This window comes from Panthera pardus, unplaced genomic scaffold, assembly GCF_024362965.1.
Source record: "Panthera pardus isolate Hobbes unplaced genomic scaffold, ASM2436296v1 HiC_scaffold_16, whole genome shotgun sequence".
Lineage (NCBI taxonomy): Eukaryota > Metazoa > Chordata > Mammalia > Carnivora > Felidae > Panthera > Panthera pardus.
The window spans coordinates 68052544-68066469 of NW_026526721.1; the positions used below are offsets into that span (position 1 = coordinate 68052544).

Below are 13926 nucleotides of genomic sequence, written 5' to 3' on the forward strand. Positions count from 1 at the left end.
TCTCTCTCTCTCTCTCAAAAATAAACATGAAATTTAAAAAAATTATGAACACCTTTCTACATATTTTGTACATGTACTGTTGCCCAAAGTTGTTGAACCAGTGTTTACTCCCATTAGCAATGTATGAGAGAGTACTGTTGTTTTAACATCCTTACCAGCTGCTTCATCTTACTGATGCGAACTAGAGACCCATGGAGCTGCGAGGCCCACTTTTCCACATACAGGTCACGAGCTTGACGTTGCAGAGCAAGCATGCAGAGGAAGCCCTGTCCCCCAGCCTGCTTCAGGAAAACTCCCCACCATATCACTTCATTTAATCATTCAGTCTTTCATCGAGAACAACTCCAAGAACCACCAGAGGCTCAGGTCCTGTGGTAGGTTTAAAACTTAGCTGGCAAACAAGAGAGATGTGAAACTTACATCTCAGTTGTAGCAACAGACAAGGAACACACCAACTAGGTAAGTACTTGCAGACTGTGGTAAGCACCCAACAGCAAAGAACAAACAGAACCTGAGCTAGAGAATAAGGGATTTGGGAGTGGAGAGGGTAAAATCTCCTGTAGATGGGGAGAGCCATGAAGGATTGGATGGAGCCAATCAGACAAAGGGCCGGGGTAAGTGTTGAGGCAGAGGGAATAGGAAGAGTACCGGCCCTGAAGTGGGAATAGCTGTTAAGGGTGGGAGAAGGAAAATGATGATCTGAGTAACTGGAGCCAAGTGGACAAGGCAGGAGATGAGGTCTAGAGGGCTGGGACCAGACCATGCCAGGTTTACACGTCCTGAGAAGGAGTCTGAATTTCATTCGAAGGGCAATGGGAAGCTACTGGAGGTTTTCAGGCAAGTGACAGGCAAGATCCAATGCATTATAGGGGGTATGCAGGAAAATGCATCCAGAGATTTTACCCCTGCTTGGGTGAGACATGTCAGTGACTTAGACTCAGGAGGTGGCAGAAGAGATGGATTGTGAAGGTAGAAATGACAGGACATGATGACAGGTTGGACGGTCCTCCAGACAGTGAGCAAAGATCTTTCACTTATAGCCTACCAAACCCAGTCTGTGCACTTCCTTGTACATCACGCTACTGTATATCTCAGGCCTCAGGATGTAGTAGGTGTTCAATAAACATTAAAACAAATTCTAAAGTTTATTTACATTTGAGAGAGAGAGACAGAGAGAGAGAGAGAGAGAGAGAGAGAGAGAGAGAGAGAACACAAGTGGGGGAGGGGCAGCGAGAGATGGAGACAGAATCCAAAGCAGGCTCCAGGCTCTGAGCTGTCAGTACAGAGCCCAAAGTCGGGCTCAAACTCATGAAGTGTGAGATCATGACCTGAGCTGAAGCTGGACCCAACTGACTGAGTCACCCAGACACCCCTAAACATGTTTGAATGAATAACTACATGCAAGAATGTTTTAGCACATGGAATGAGTTCAGTAAAGGTTTCTTAAACATTTTTTATTGAGGTAAAATTCACATTACCAATTCAATGGCATTTAGTATATTCACAATGTTGTGTAACCATTATCTCTTTCCAAAATATTTTCATCACCCCCAAAGGAGATCCTATACCCACTGAGCATTCATTCCACAAACCCTCCTGCCCACTAGTCCCAGACAACCACTAATCTGCTTTCTGTTCCTATGGATTTACCTATTTCTGGATATTCTATATTAAACGTAATCATACAAAAATGCAATCATTTGTGTCTGGCTTTTTTTTTTGCACAATATTTTCAATAGATAATATTTTCTAGGTTCATCCACATTATAGCATATATCAGTACTTCTTCCCTTTCTATGGCTGAATAATATTCAGATGTACTATATATATATATATATATATATATATATATATATATGGATGTACTATATATATATACATATATGGATGTATATATATATTTAAATAATTTATTGTCAGCTTAGCTAACATACAGTATATACCGTGTAGTCTTGGCTTCGGGAGTAGGTTCACATGATTCATCACTTACATACAACACCCAGTGCTCATCCCAGCAAGTGCCCTCCTCAATGCCCATCTCCCATTTTCCCCATCCCCCCAACCCCCTATTCCCATCAACCCTCAGTTTTGTTTCTCTGTATTTAAGAGTCTCTTATGGTTTGCCTCCCTCTGTTTTTACTTATTTTTCCTTCCCTTCCCCTATGGTCTTCTGTTAAGTTTCTCAAATTCCACATATGAGTGAAAACATGTGATATCTGTCCTTTTTCTGACTGACTTATTTTCACTTCGCATAATACCCTCCAGTTCCATCTTGCAAATGGCAAAATTTAATTATTTTTAATTGCTGAGTAGTATTCCATTCTCTCTCTCTCTCTCTCTCTCTCTCCTCTCTCTCTATATATATATATATATATATTATATATAATAAAACATCTTTATCCATTTATCAGTTGATGGACATTTGGGCTCTTTCCATAATTTGGCTATTGTTGATAGTGCTGCTATAAACATTGAGGTACATGTGACCCCTACGAATCAGCACTCCTGTATCCCCAGTAGTGCTATTACTGGGTCACAGGGTAATTCTATTTTTAATTTTTTGAGGAAACTCCACACTGTTTTCCAGAGTGGCTGCACCAGTTTGCATTCTTACCAACAATGCAAGAGGGTTCCTCTTTCTCTACATCCTTGCCCACATCTGTTGTTTCCTGAGTTGTTAATTTCAGCCACTCTGACGAGTGGGAGGTGGTATCTCAATGTAGTTTTTGATTTGTATTTTCCTGATGACTAGTGATGTTTGAGCATCTTTTCATTTATCTGTTAGCCATTTGGATGTCTTCTTTGGAAAAGTGTCTATTCGTGTCTTCTGCACATTTCTTCACTTGTGCCATATTTTGTTAACCATTAATCCCTCAGTGGACATTTGCATTGTTTTCCAACTCTTGTGAATAAAAGCGCTAGGACCATTTGTATACAAACATGTTTCAGTACTTATTTTCAACTCTTTTAGGTATATGCTAGAAGGGGAATTGCTAGATTGTATGGTAATCCATATTTAACTTTTTTTTTTTTTTTAAGTTTATTTATTTTGGGAAAGAGAGAGAGTGCAGGAGGGGCAGAGAGAGAGGGAGACAGAGAATCCCAAGCAGGATCTATGCTGTCAGCATAGAGCCCAATGTGGGGCTCTATTCCACAAACCTTGAGATCATGACCTGAGCGGGAAACAAGAGTCAGTTGTAACTGTTTCCCATTAGCTAAATAAAGTTTTTTCTGAATGAACAAAAGACGAGGGTAAGGTGGGAGCCTGGGAGGAAGGGAATGAGGGCTTTTCCTACCCTTCACAAACAGTGCTGGACTCTGCCTTTTGCAAACCGTGGGTCTGGGTCAAATTACTTGAATTCTCTGGTTGCCTCTCCATCCTCAAAGTAGGGAAAAGAAAACTTATCTCTGTAAGCTGAATGAGATCTTGATCTGAAACTCCAGGCACAGAGTAAGCCCCGCAAATTAACTGCCTTCCCTTACTGGGCTGACCTCGCCGTTTAGCACTCCACTCATGCGCCTCTGTGCCTCTGGGGGCCAAGTCCACGCCGGGATGCCCCCAGCCCAGCCTTGCCGCAAACTACGACTCCCAGCAAGCACCTCTTCCAGGCCGCCTCTTTCAGCCTCGTGCGCATGCTTTGGCAGACGTGGCACCGGGAACTCGGAGGCGGGGAGCGGCTGGGAAGTGGCCGTGGCTGTTGGACCCGGCGGAGCTGCGGGCGCGGGAGCCTGAGTGGAGAACGGAGCCAGCCGTAGGCAGCGGCGGCGGGGATGGCGCGGATCGGGCCCGGCATGGCTGCTGCTGCTGCTGCTGGCAGTCTGGGTGAGGCTGTGGCGCTGGGGTCCGGGAGGGGGGCGGCACGTGCGCCCCCACGCTGGGGGTCCGCGCTCCCTGCTCCCGGCCCTCGCGGGACGTGCGGGGAGCTGCCTCCAAACCCCGGGGGTGGGGGCATGCGTGCCGGGCAGGCGTGGACCCGGTGGCCGCCGGGGAGGCAGTGGGGCAGTCCCCGTGCCCTCCCCGCGGAGCCCTCCCAAGGGCGCAGGGTCCGAGGGAGCCACGCAGTGGGGCTTGCGCCGCGGGCACAACTTTGCGGGGGTGCAAGTCGGGGGGGCAGCCGGCGGCTAGGGGCGGGACACAGGCGGGATGGAGGGTGCGCCGCGCCCATACTCTGGGCCCTGCACCTGTGTGAGTGCGGGGTGGGGAAAAGGGGTGTTTTTATATCTGTACTGCTGGAAACCTTGCTTTAGGGCCACCTTGTTCTTGGTTTCCACCCTGAGCAGCAGAGAAAGTGCCAGTCTCCACCTGGTACCCCTGCCTGCAGGCAGGGCTGGGGTGGGGGTCCGCGGAGGAGTTCTTGCTTCTACACCCAAGTGCCCTGGCCCGAACCTCAGCCACTTTCTAGTTTGTGACACTTGCGACTTAGTCTCCTCATCCATGAAGTGGGGACGGTAAACCCCCCCCCCCCAAAGCCGTCGGGTGGGGGTCGGATGGAGGAAGTTCTGTGAACTGCAAAATCATACAGGAGTGGAGTAGGGGTGAGCCAGCGTGCTGGGAGTGGTGGGCTCGCTGAGAGGAGTTTGCTACAATTGAAAGGGGCAGGGGCGGGCAGGGGTGGCTCCAGGAAATCCCTAGAAGAGGCCAAAAAGTATGTATTTGTCCACAGTGCCCAGGGCTCTCCAGGTTTGGCTTTGGTGTTACTGTGGGTGTGTGATGGGATAATGTGGCCTCTTTCCACATCACTCCATAACTTCTGGTCGGTCTCCCTTCTTTTAGGACGATCTTGGCTCCTTTTTTCCCCATGAAGTTCCCAGAAACTTTCTGCTGTGGATACCCTCTCCAACCCAGATTTTTCGTTTTTTTTTTTTTTCTTTTGGGTGTGACAAGAATGCTGGGCAACAGGAGGAGAAACTGGAGTGTGGATTTAGTTGCTTTAAACAATTTCATCTTTTGATATCCTGCCTTTGGGGCATCACCAAGGAGGAGTGGCCCTGTATTTTCTGGTTGTCTGGAAGTCGGTGGGAAAGGCTGCTTCCTGTTCCCTAGATCTGACCGTTCTCCCTCTGGGATAGAACTAGCCTGGAATGGGACAGTGTCCCTTTACCTGTGTCTACCTGTGGATGATCTGTTTGCATTCTGTTTTCTGGAGCCAGCTGGCTTGGGCAGGTCTCTGGGCCAGGAGATACCGCAGGACTGTGCAGAGGGGGCCAGCTCCAGTGGGAGCCCCTATCAGGTCTTTGCATTAGGGCTGTTTTAGGGGGTCCTGCTTTCCTCTATTCTTTTTTCGTCTCCCTTCTATAAAAATAGAGGGCTTGGGAATCTGACTGGAAACAAGTTTCTTTCGGCAGTCATTTATTTATCAACGATGTTGTTTGGCGCTGGATTGGATTTTGGATGGAGAGCAAAGCACAGATTATCCCTGACCTCTGGTGCCGCCCTGGCTTGGGCAACGGAGTCAGTCCTGTGAGCAAATAAAGACAGGGCAGTGAGCACTAATACCCGAGGTGCTGGCAGCCTCCTCATTAATTTGGTGGGAAGGTCAGAGGTCAGCCGTGGCTTTCCTGAGGCAGTGGGTTGTGCAGTCTGGAGGAATTGGGGGTGGGGGGAATCAGTGAGGCAGTTAAGGTCTGCTGGTGCTCTCCACCTCCAGGTGTGGAAGGATGGGTAGGTTTGCTGAGAGCACTAGAACCTGGGAGTCTGCAGCATGAAATTGACCTTCTCCTTTCCCCATGCCCTAGCTTGATTCAGCAGGTGTCAATGGTGCAGGGCCAGTGCTGAGTGGCTGGTGGACACCAGGGTGGGCCTCTGTAAATTTAAACTCTATGTATGTCCAATACGGGCTCCCAAGGTCCTAGGAGAGTATTGGGTTTCCTCGTTTGCTCAATATTTACTGAGAGCTGGTATGTGCAGAGCACTGGACTGTGACCCAAGGGACATGAAGCAGTATAAAGGGATCTATAGAGATTCACGGACAGGGATATATACCTACCACATTTTTTACAATAGTAAAAATATAGAAATGGCTTAAATGCTCAACAATAACAGCATAGTTAAATGATTTTGGGTCCTGTCCATGCCATAGAAAGTGATGTTTATAAAGAATATTTATATTTACTAGAATGCCACGTTGACTATCAAAATATTTTATATGCTTATGAAGAATATCTAGGGACATGGAAAAGTGCTTCATAATTAGGGGTAAAGCAAGGTACAGAACGAATCCCAGGGTGGCTGAAGATAGCTTCATATGTGATTGAGGAATTAGCAGTGCATCAGAATGTTAACAGCGATTGTTCTAGAAGGCACAGCTCTGGGTGACTTTTGTTTATTTCTTTGTTTATGCTTTTTTCTATTTCCCCTATATGGGATGTGTATTTGTTTTTTGATCAGAAAAGTTAATTAAGGAAAAAGCCTCCTTTGGGGCCTCTCAGCCTTCCAGAAGAATACTGGGATGAAGAGTCACAGTCAGCACTTGGGACAGGTTGGTTCTAGCCCTTCCCTCCTGGCTAGGTATCTCTGCTCTCGGTCTGGGGAGGCTGTGCTGTCCTGGCCCCACCCCTGCAGCTGACTGCCCCTTCCTGCTGTCCTTCTCAGCTCCTCCCTGCGGTGGCCCCTCCCCCAGGCCATCCATGCTGATTGTGGTGTAGTCGACATCCAGTCCTCAGAATGGAGACATGTCGGAGCTGGAGGGGACGTGAAGTCATCCGGCTCAAGTGGTTCCAGCATCAGGCCAAGGATTGGAACTGGGCTGTGACAATTTTCACTGGTCCATAGACACACTGGAAAAGTAATAATGGTGAATGGTTTTTCCACGAATCCAGATACTTTCAGTTTAAAAACCTGTCCATTTTTCTGACATGATGTCCATATTGGAGGGAAGGGGCGGTTTTCAGTGTCCTTTAGAAAAAATTAAGTAGTGATAGTATATTGATTTTTTTTAGAAAGTCTTTTCTAGATAAAATTTATTTTTAAATGTATAATATACATTATATATTTTAAACATGTTATATATTTTTAAATGTTTTAAAAATATATAAAATACATTTTGAAAAATATATTTTGCCAATCCCTGAGATTCAGAGGTCTGAGAACTCCTGATATAACTCAGCTCTTTGATTTTAGAGAAGTGGGGCTTTGAGAGGGAAGGGTCTCAAGGCTGCTGAGTTTGTAAAGACAGAGCTGGGATTGGTGCCAGTCTCCTGAATTATAGATCAGATTTCTTCCTGCTCCATCTCTGCCATCCCAGCCCCCCATCTTCCACCTGCTTCCTTCCTGCCAAGCCACTGCTAGGGCCTCCGCCCTTGACGGTGGCTTGATGCTGGCTTGATGCTCAGAACCTGGTGGGACAGTGGGCGGAGGTGCAGGAAGCAGGAGATGTTTGTCCCTGGTCTCTCCTGCAGAGCTTTTAATGTATACATATTTAGGTTCTACACCATTATATATTTAATAGGCTTTTGTGGGCTGGCCTGGGGACCTAATTGCCATTTATAATGCTGTTTGGAACCTGGAGTGCACTTTTCCCACAGAAACAAACACATTATAGAGGAAATTTTAAAACAGAACTGGCACATCAATGGGAGGAATAGCCGAGCTCCGTGTGGGTGGCAAATGCTGAGTGCTGTGCGTTTGGGCAAGGGTCAGGCCGAGGGCCCCCAGTCACTAGAGAAGGGTCCTAGCTCACGCCTCACGAGGGCCGACTCCAGGCTCTGTGACGATGGGGATCTTCCCTGTTCTGCCTGTTGTGTTCCCAGCACCTAGCCCAGGACCTGGCATGCAGTCCTCCCCAGTCCATGGTTGGCCGGAGGAACTAGTTTTGCAGGCAAAGAAAGGAAACCATCTCGGGTAGAAGTACAGACAATGAGGAGTTATGGGCCGGTCTGGATGGAAGGAGAGATTTGAGTCTCGGGAGGGGGAAATCACATTGGAAAAGTGGATTGTGATGAATGTTAAATGCCTGACAAAGCTTTTGGGACTTGGTTCTGTAGGTGATGGAGAGACGTGATGAAAGCTGCCCTTTTAATAATAATATCAGTCAGTCCACCCTGTGGGGTTGGAATGGAAGAGACTGGATTAATTTTCCCAAAACAACACTTTCTTCCTCTCTCTTCTCTTGTATCTATAAGATAAAGTCAAAGTGTGATGTAATGGGTAGAACATGGGTTTTTAGCCAGCTGGGCACTGAAGAGCTGTGTGACCTTGGGCCCTGCCTCAGTTTTCTTGTTTGTCAGTGGTGGTAATAATATCCATTTGCAGAGTTGAAAGCATCAGAAATAATACAGGAAGCACCCAGCACAGTGCTTGGCATATGGGGGCGGGGGGGGGGGGGCACAATAAATAGGAGCCAGGGCAGTTATCTCAAGTTGGGAAGGAGAGGTGCTGGGGAAGCCGGTTAGGAGGCCAGAGAGGGTGTGAGCAGAGACTGCAGGCTGTGAGTTGGGGGGCTGTGCTGCTGGGATTCTCCCCATCACAGTTCCTCTGAGCTGGGCTCTTGACTCGCTCTTTGCCACTCCCCAGTGGGCCCTTGCAGAGCCTCTGAGGAAGTAGAGGGGGCTGCAGAGGGTCTAAAGATTTATGTTTCTCTCTCCTTTCTTCTGAAAGTGGATACTCTTTTGAGAATGATGATACCAACCACACCGCCTCCCTGATGGGTTTGCTTCAGCTTTGCGGTTTTGCTCAGTGGGGCTCTTGTGTCTCAACTGGTGGTGGTGGCTAAGTGACAGTGAGTCAGAGAGTGATGCATGGGGTGTAAGGAACGTAAGTGCTCATGTTACCAAGACTTCCACGGTTTCTTTGGCCCCACACTCCCATTCCTCCTTCCTTTTTTTTTTTAACATCTAGCATCTTAGATCCCAGTGGGAGAGGGGAGGAGCAGGGATGCCCACCCATTGCTAGGCTGCCTGGCCCATCCTGCAGTACTGGCTGGAGCCTCTGGCTACCCAGGTGATCTGTCAATGAGAATTATAAAACACTTGGCATATCTATAGAGGGCTTTGGAGTTTGCAAAGCATTCCCACATATTTCATTTTGGTGAAACCACTTCTAAATAATTAGCTTTGCAATCATGTGGTGGGGGGTTAAATACTCAGATGGACTGTGGGGCTAGAATAGCCTTTGGTGTCTTTTTATTCTCCAAGGGCATCCTGAGCCCCCAGTTTGATGTGTACTCTGTTCCCAGATGGCCTGATGGTGAGGCTGTGCCTGGCTTTATTGCACCTGGCTGGGATTGGAGTAGAATGTCCATCTTCTGACCCCCCAGAGAATCCTACTATTCCCCCAACCCTTTGGCATGAGCAGATGTCATTAACTCATGAGCAGATGCTTTAATCCTTGCTTTGGAAGGTATTAACGGAGATCTAGGTCGAGAGCCCTACGCTGGGGCTGAAACACAGAGGTGGTCTAGTATCTGAGCTGAGAAGTGGGGTTGGCTGGAAAGTTCTGTTGTTGGGCCAAGTAGGGCAGGCTTGTGAAGAATAAGTGGGTTTACTTTTGTCAAAGGGTCTGACTTTGCTAGGTCCTGGGCAGAGTATGGTACCTGCTCCTTATTTCCAAGGAATGTAGACCAGCATCTGCATGCTACCCAGATGTTCATTCATCCCATAGGTCTTTTTTATGTATTTAGTTTTAATTTTAATTGTTTTACTTTAGAGAGAGAGTGCAAGTGGGGGAGAGGGGTAGAGGGAGAGAGAGGGAGAATCTTAAGCAGGCTCCATACTCAGCATGGAGCCCGATGCAGGCCTCAATCCCATGGCTCTGGGATCATGACCTGAGCCAAAATCAAGAGTCAGATGCTCAACCAACTGAGCCATCCAGGTGCCCTATTTTTTCTTTTTTCTTTAAACAGATACTTCTTGACAGTCTTTTATGAGTCAGACATACCATGATAAGGCATTAGGGACATAATGATAAATAAGATGGCCACCATCCCTTCCTCCTGTTGCTTAGTGGGAGAGCCACTAACTTATTACTTAATTCAGGTGGTAAAGTGCCGGAAAGAGGAAATACAAGGTGATAAGAGAATGTGTAACATGGGTCCCTAACCTAATGCAGCAAGTCAGGAAAGGCTTTTCAGAGGACTTTCTTAGAATCATGTTTTTAAGTGTATAAAACAGTGCATAGTACAGCAAAGGAAACCAATGATACTGAAATATAGTTCCCAAATTCTATAACAAATATGTGATAAAATATTTGTATTTATTAATGTTTCATTTAGGAAGATCTAATGGCAGGTTTGATATTTTCGGTAATATTTAGTGACGAGCATCAACAGTGTTTCAGGATATCTACACCTATTGTAATATGAAAAGTGTGGTTTCTGGGGGTAAGGGCTAAAAAATATATGATTTCTGTTGGTGGCAAAGTCACAGACACTGCTAGTGCTACTATAATTTGTTGCCTACACTCATGATAAAAGTAAGGCTAAATTTCAGTTAGAGGTTAGTGAAAATAAAGATACGATTTTTCCTCACTCAAGTTCATAGGCCCCAGTGTAAAGAAGAATTATCCAGGGGCGCCGGGGTGGCTCAGTCGATTAAGTGTCTGACTTTTGATTTCGGTTCAGGTCATGATCTTGCAGTTCATGAGGTGGAGCCCTATGCCAGGCTCCTCTGTGCTGACAGCCTGGAGCCTGCTTGGGATTCTCTCCCAATCTCCCCTCCCCCCCACCCCCAACGTGTGCTCTTTCTCACTCTCTCTCAAAATAAATAAGTAAATATTTAAAAAAGAGTTATCCAAAACCATGAAATAAAAGATGATTTAGTGTCTCTTTAATGTCATATTAGAGCATTGTCTAAGAGGGACACCTAAGGGCCATCCAGTACTCTAGGGAATATAACTGTATTATTCTTTAGGACCCATATTTTATTTATTTATTTATTTATTTATTTATTTATTTATTTATTTAACATTTATTTATTTTTGAGACAGAGAGAGACAGAGCATGAACGGGGGAGGGGCAGAGAGAGAGAGGGAGACACAGAATCGGAAGCAGGCTCCAGCTCAGAGCCCGACGCGGGGCTCGAACTCACGGACCTCGAGATCGTGACCTGGGCTGAAGTCGGACGCTTAACCGACTGAGCCACCCAGACGCCTCTAGGACCCATATTTTAAAGGTAGATAAGATGCAAATGATTTCTGTTTGGTAGAGAAGAGAGACCCAGAGGTGATTGCCCTGCAGGACTTTAACCAGTTTGATACCTAATTTAGCAGTCTTACAACAGGATTCTTTTTTTTTCTTTTTTTTTTTTGTGAACCATATGCATATTAGTTTCTTATAACTTTTTTTTTTTTTTTTTTTGAGATCTTCTTTAAACCTTTTTTCCCTTATATCCTTTTTTGATGTGACTATTTTTAGTGGGTCACTTATTAAGAGGTCAGTAACCCTGGGGCATCTGAGTGGCTCAGTCGGTTGAGTGTCATGATCTCATGGTTCATGAGTTCAAGTCCTGTATAAAGCTCTGTGCTGACAGCATACAGCCTGCTTGGGATTCTGTCTCTCTTCCTCTCTCTCTGTCCCTCTCCTGCTCTCTCTTTCTCTCTCTCAAAATAAACTTAAAACCGAGTTCAGTAACCCTTCGAAATATGCTATTCGTATGAGATTTAGGTTCTTAACATTTGAGAATTCTATGTGACCCCAGTTTAGGAACCAGAGTGAGCAGGATGTGAGGATGTGGCTCTGAAGAGAGAGATCTGGGCTGGACATGTTAATTTAGGGGTGCTGCTCAGGAGGTGGGTGAGATCCCCATGGAGAATGGAGAGAAGGAAGAGAAGGTAGAACAAGTGAGCCCTGAGGAACTTCAGCGTTTGGAGGTTAGGGGACGAGGGATTACAAAGAAGATAGAGTTCAAGAGGTTGAGGCAAAGGAGAACTGGAGGTATCTGTAACGTTATCCATGTTGGAGTCGTTGCGAGTCCTCAGAGAGCCTCTCTATCTGAGAGGGGAGTGATGTGGGGTCCAAAGATGGGTCAGTGATAGAGGTTTTTCCTACCAGGCTGTGGATCCAAATCACCTTAAGGGTCTATGTATACAGTTGGATTCCTGGCCTCCCCAGATCTGTGAGATGCTATTCTTTAAGGATAAGGCCCAGGAATCTATTTCTAAAAAGCCTAGACTTAGAGCTGGTGTGCGTGCAAACCAGGCAGATTTACAAGTAAACAACATTAATTTTGTGTGGTGGATAGTATTTTGCCAGCCAGGGCTGCTGCTCTGGGCTGGGTGGTGTGGCCCAGGTTCTGCCCAGGTCATGATCCATGTACACCAGGCACAGTGTGAGGTGGCACTTGGCTTGAACACACACTGCTTTGCTTTTCCCTGAAGGCGTGTGGAGAACTGCAGGCAAGCAGGGAGCAGGGGAAAGATGGGTCAGGCTGTCACTGTGGCTTTTTCCAGTTGGTTGTGCTTAATGGCTGCGTTGGAAGGGGAGGCAGATTTGCCGTCCTCTCTGGTCTTGTATTGGGTGGAGCTCTAGTGAGTGGAGAGGGCTTGAGGGGCACCAGTGGGGAGCATTCACCTTGGCTCACTGTGCTCAGAAGGTCTGGGCTGAGTCCTGGGCTTCACCTGAGGGGCGTTTGTTCACTTCTGTGAGCCTCAGTGGTCGTATCTCTAAAATGGGGATAGCACCACCTCCCACACAGATTGTGACATTTTTTCAGATATTTTTGCTGCAACTCCTGCAAGGACAACTGTACGTTTTACATTATAGCCAAGTATATGTAACAGATATAAATGTTTTGCTGAATACTTAGTCTTGTTATTTATGATACATACTGATGTTTTCTATTTGATGTCACTTAAAAAATGTTGGTGGTAATCCACTGAATTGATTTGTGACTCAGCTCTTGGATTGAGTCCTGAAGGGTGGAAAACACTGGTTTAAACCCTCAGCTTTAGAGGATTGAGCGAGATAATGTGTGTAAAAGCACGGATGTACACCATGGGTCATGAGCACTTGAATTGTTATTTTCTTATCAATTAACTGAGCTTTGAGCCAGAGTTCGATTTCTGGAGTGGGAATTTACCTGCTCTTCCCCCTTCTCTGCTGCCTAATTCACTATTCCCTCTACCAGCTCTTGTTAGCAGGCCTGGCACACCAGGCTGGCAGTGACCCAAAGCCCTCTTGGCGTTAGGAGAGGTTTTTCAAAACATTAAAAGCTTCAGGGACTTAAGTCCTGGTTAAATGCACTGCAGTTGCAATTTCAGGATAAGAAAACCTGTTTTTATAAGCTCTCGGATCAGTTGTCCTGCCCCTGAATTGTCCCTTGTTGACAGCCACATGTTGCGGGGGAAGAGAGGGGAGGGAAACTGTACTGTGTAGACCACATGTAAGGTATGGTTTTTAAAGGAAGCAACATATAAGAAATGCAGCTAGCTTTGTATTTGGAAGAACAAACAATGAGATGTGGGTGGCTCCAGGAATCTGTGGTCTTTGTGCTCCAACTGGGGCACCAGCGATGGGGGTCTGAGTCACAGCTCTCTCACCTTCTTGCTGTGTGATGTTGAGCAGGTTTCTTGGCTCTCCTTAGTTTCAGTTTCCTCACCTATAAAATAGATGTACTGCAAGTACCTACTGAAGTCTCTTGCCAAGATAATTAAATTAGATAGGCATGTGAGCTGCTCAGCTGCTCCTGATCACACAGTAAGCACTCTGTACATGGAGCTATTATCATTATTATGGGCTAATCCCTAGGCCTTGAATTTTGGAATTCTCTCTTGGGTTCTATTCCTTGCCAAGTGCTTTCCCATCTCTCTCTCTTAAAAAGCACATTTAGCTCCTCGCTGCAGCTACTCAGGGGTCCATATCTCAGCCAGGCCCTGTCTGTCTGTCTTACACCCACATACCCACACACCCCATTCAGGGACTCATGGTGCTTGCCTTTATTTCGGAGGCTGTAGGGTAGACATTTGCATGTTGGGAAGTACCAGTGGTGAAATTC

General features: G+C 46.4%; 1 protein-coding gene across 1 annotated transcript in view; it reads left to right on the forward strand.

The window, feature by feature from the left end:
* Positions 1–3771: 3771 nt before the first annotated feature.
* The window catches only part of PDIA5 (protein disulfide isomerase family A member 5), a 93076-nt gene continuing 82921 nt past the window's right edge, over positions 3772–13926 (forward strand). Inside the window, exons 1-2 of the mRNA XM_053904161.1 lie at positions 3772–3823; positions 5649–5662. Of these exons, the coding sequence (XP_053760136.1) occupies positions 3772–3823; positions 5649–5662 (66 nt within the window). The remainder of the gene's footprint in view (positions 3824–5648; positions 5663–13926) is intronic.